Genomic DNA, 1,259 nt, shown 5'->3' with positions numbered 1-1,259 from the left:
CCGATCCAGGGTCCCCCATTCCCGATCCAGGGTCCCCCATTCCCAATCCAAGATCCCCCATTCCCGATCCAGGGTCCCCCATTCCCGATCCAGGGTCCCCCATTCCCGATCCAGGGTCTCCCCCAGCCCCGCCCCCCGGCCGAGCTCTCGCGCGCGTTGCGGCTCTCGCGAGATTTCGCAGCATGGCGCCGGCGGGAGGCGCGAACCTGCCGTGGTACGGCCGGGCCGGGAGGATTGAGGGATAACGGGATTGAGGGATAACGGGATTGAGGGATGGAGGGACCGCGGGAGCTGCCGCCGCACTGACCCCCTCCCTGCCCTCTCCGGCGCAGGGTGGAGAAGTACCGTCCGCAGGCGCTGTCGGAGCTCGTGTCTCACCGGGACATCCTCAGCACCGGTAACCAACACCCCCCGGCCAGAGCGGTGTCCACAGAGCCCCATGGCCCGACGGGCCGGTATCCTGATAGCCCGAGAGCTGCATATCCCATATCCCGGTGTACCGATATCCCGGCATCCTGATCGCCCCATAGCTCAACATTCCAATACCCCGATATCTGCATATCCCCATAATCTCGATATCCCAGTGTCCCAGTATCCCAGTGTCTATATCCCACCATCCTGGTATCCTCATATCCCAGCATCTCCATATGCCGGTACCCCAGTATCTCAGTATCCCAGTATCCTGATATCCCTATATCCCCATATCCTGATGTCCTGATATCCTCATATCCCAATATCCCTATATCCCGGTGTCCCAATACCCCAGTACACCCATATCCCAATATCCCACTATCCCCATCTCTGTATCCCGGTGTCCCGGTGCCCGCAGTGCAGCGGTTCATCAGCGAGGATCGACTCCCCCACCTGCTCCTCTATGGCCCACCCGGCACCGGGAAAACATCCACCATCCTGGCCTGTGCCAGGCAGCTCTACCGGGACAGGGAATTCGGCTCCATGGTGCTGGAGGTGAGCGGAGGGGGAAGGAAAAGCATGGAATGGGATGGGGTGGGATGGATGGGATGGGAAGAGAAGGGATGGGGTGGAGCAGGGTTGGATGAGGTGGGGTGGTGTGAGGTGGGATGGGATGAGAAGGGATGGATGGGGTGGGATGGGATGGGATGGGATGGGATGAGAAGGTATGGAGTGGGTTGGATGGATGGAAGAGAAGGAATGGAATGGGGTGGGATCTGATGGGAGGGAGGAGGGTGGGATGCAATGAGAAAGAATCAATGGGATTGGTTGGATGGGAAGAGAAGGGA

At 60.1% G+C, this 1,259-nt stretch overlaps 1 protein-coding gene across 1 annotated transcript; it reads left to right on the top strand.

Annotated features, from left to right (window-relative positions):
* Positions 1-145: 145 nt before the first annotated feature.
* LOC114072927 (replication factor C subunit 5-like) lies at positions 146-988 on the top strand (the record flags this gene model as incomplete). Its single annotated transcript, XM_027910746.1, has 3 exons — positions 146-214; positions 333-397; positions 830-988. Coding segments are annotated over exons 1-3 (256 nt in total), but the record flags the coding sequence as incomplete, so codon positions are not given.
* Between the last annotated feature and the right edge of the window lie 271 nt (positions 989-1,259).

Source organism: Empidonax traillii, unplaced genomic scaffold (genome assembly GCF_003031625.1).
Source record: "Empidonax traillii isolate 1590-97213 ecotype Southwest subspecies unplaced genomic scaffold, ASM303162v1 scaffold4526:size17324, whole genome shotgun sequence".
Classification (NCBI taxonomy): Eukaryota; Metazoa; Chordata; class Aves; order Passeriformes; family Tyrannidae; genus Empidonax; species Empidonax traillii.
This window is presented reverse-complemented; position numbering and strand designations above follow the sequence as displayed.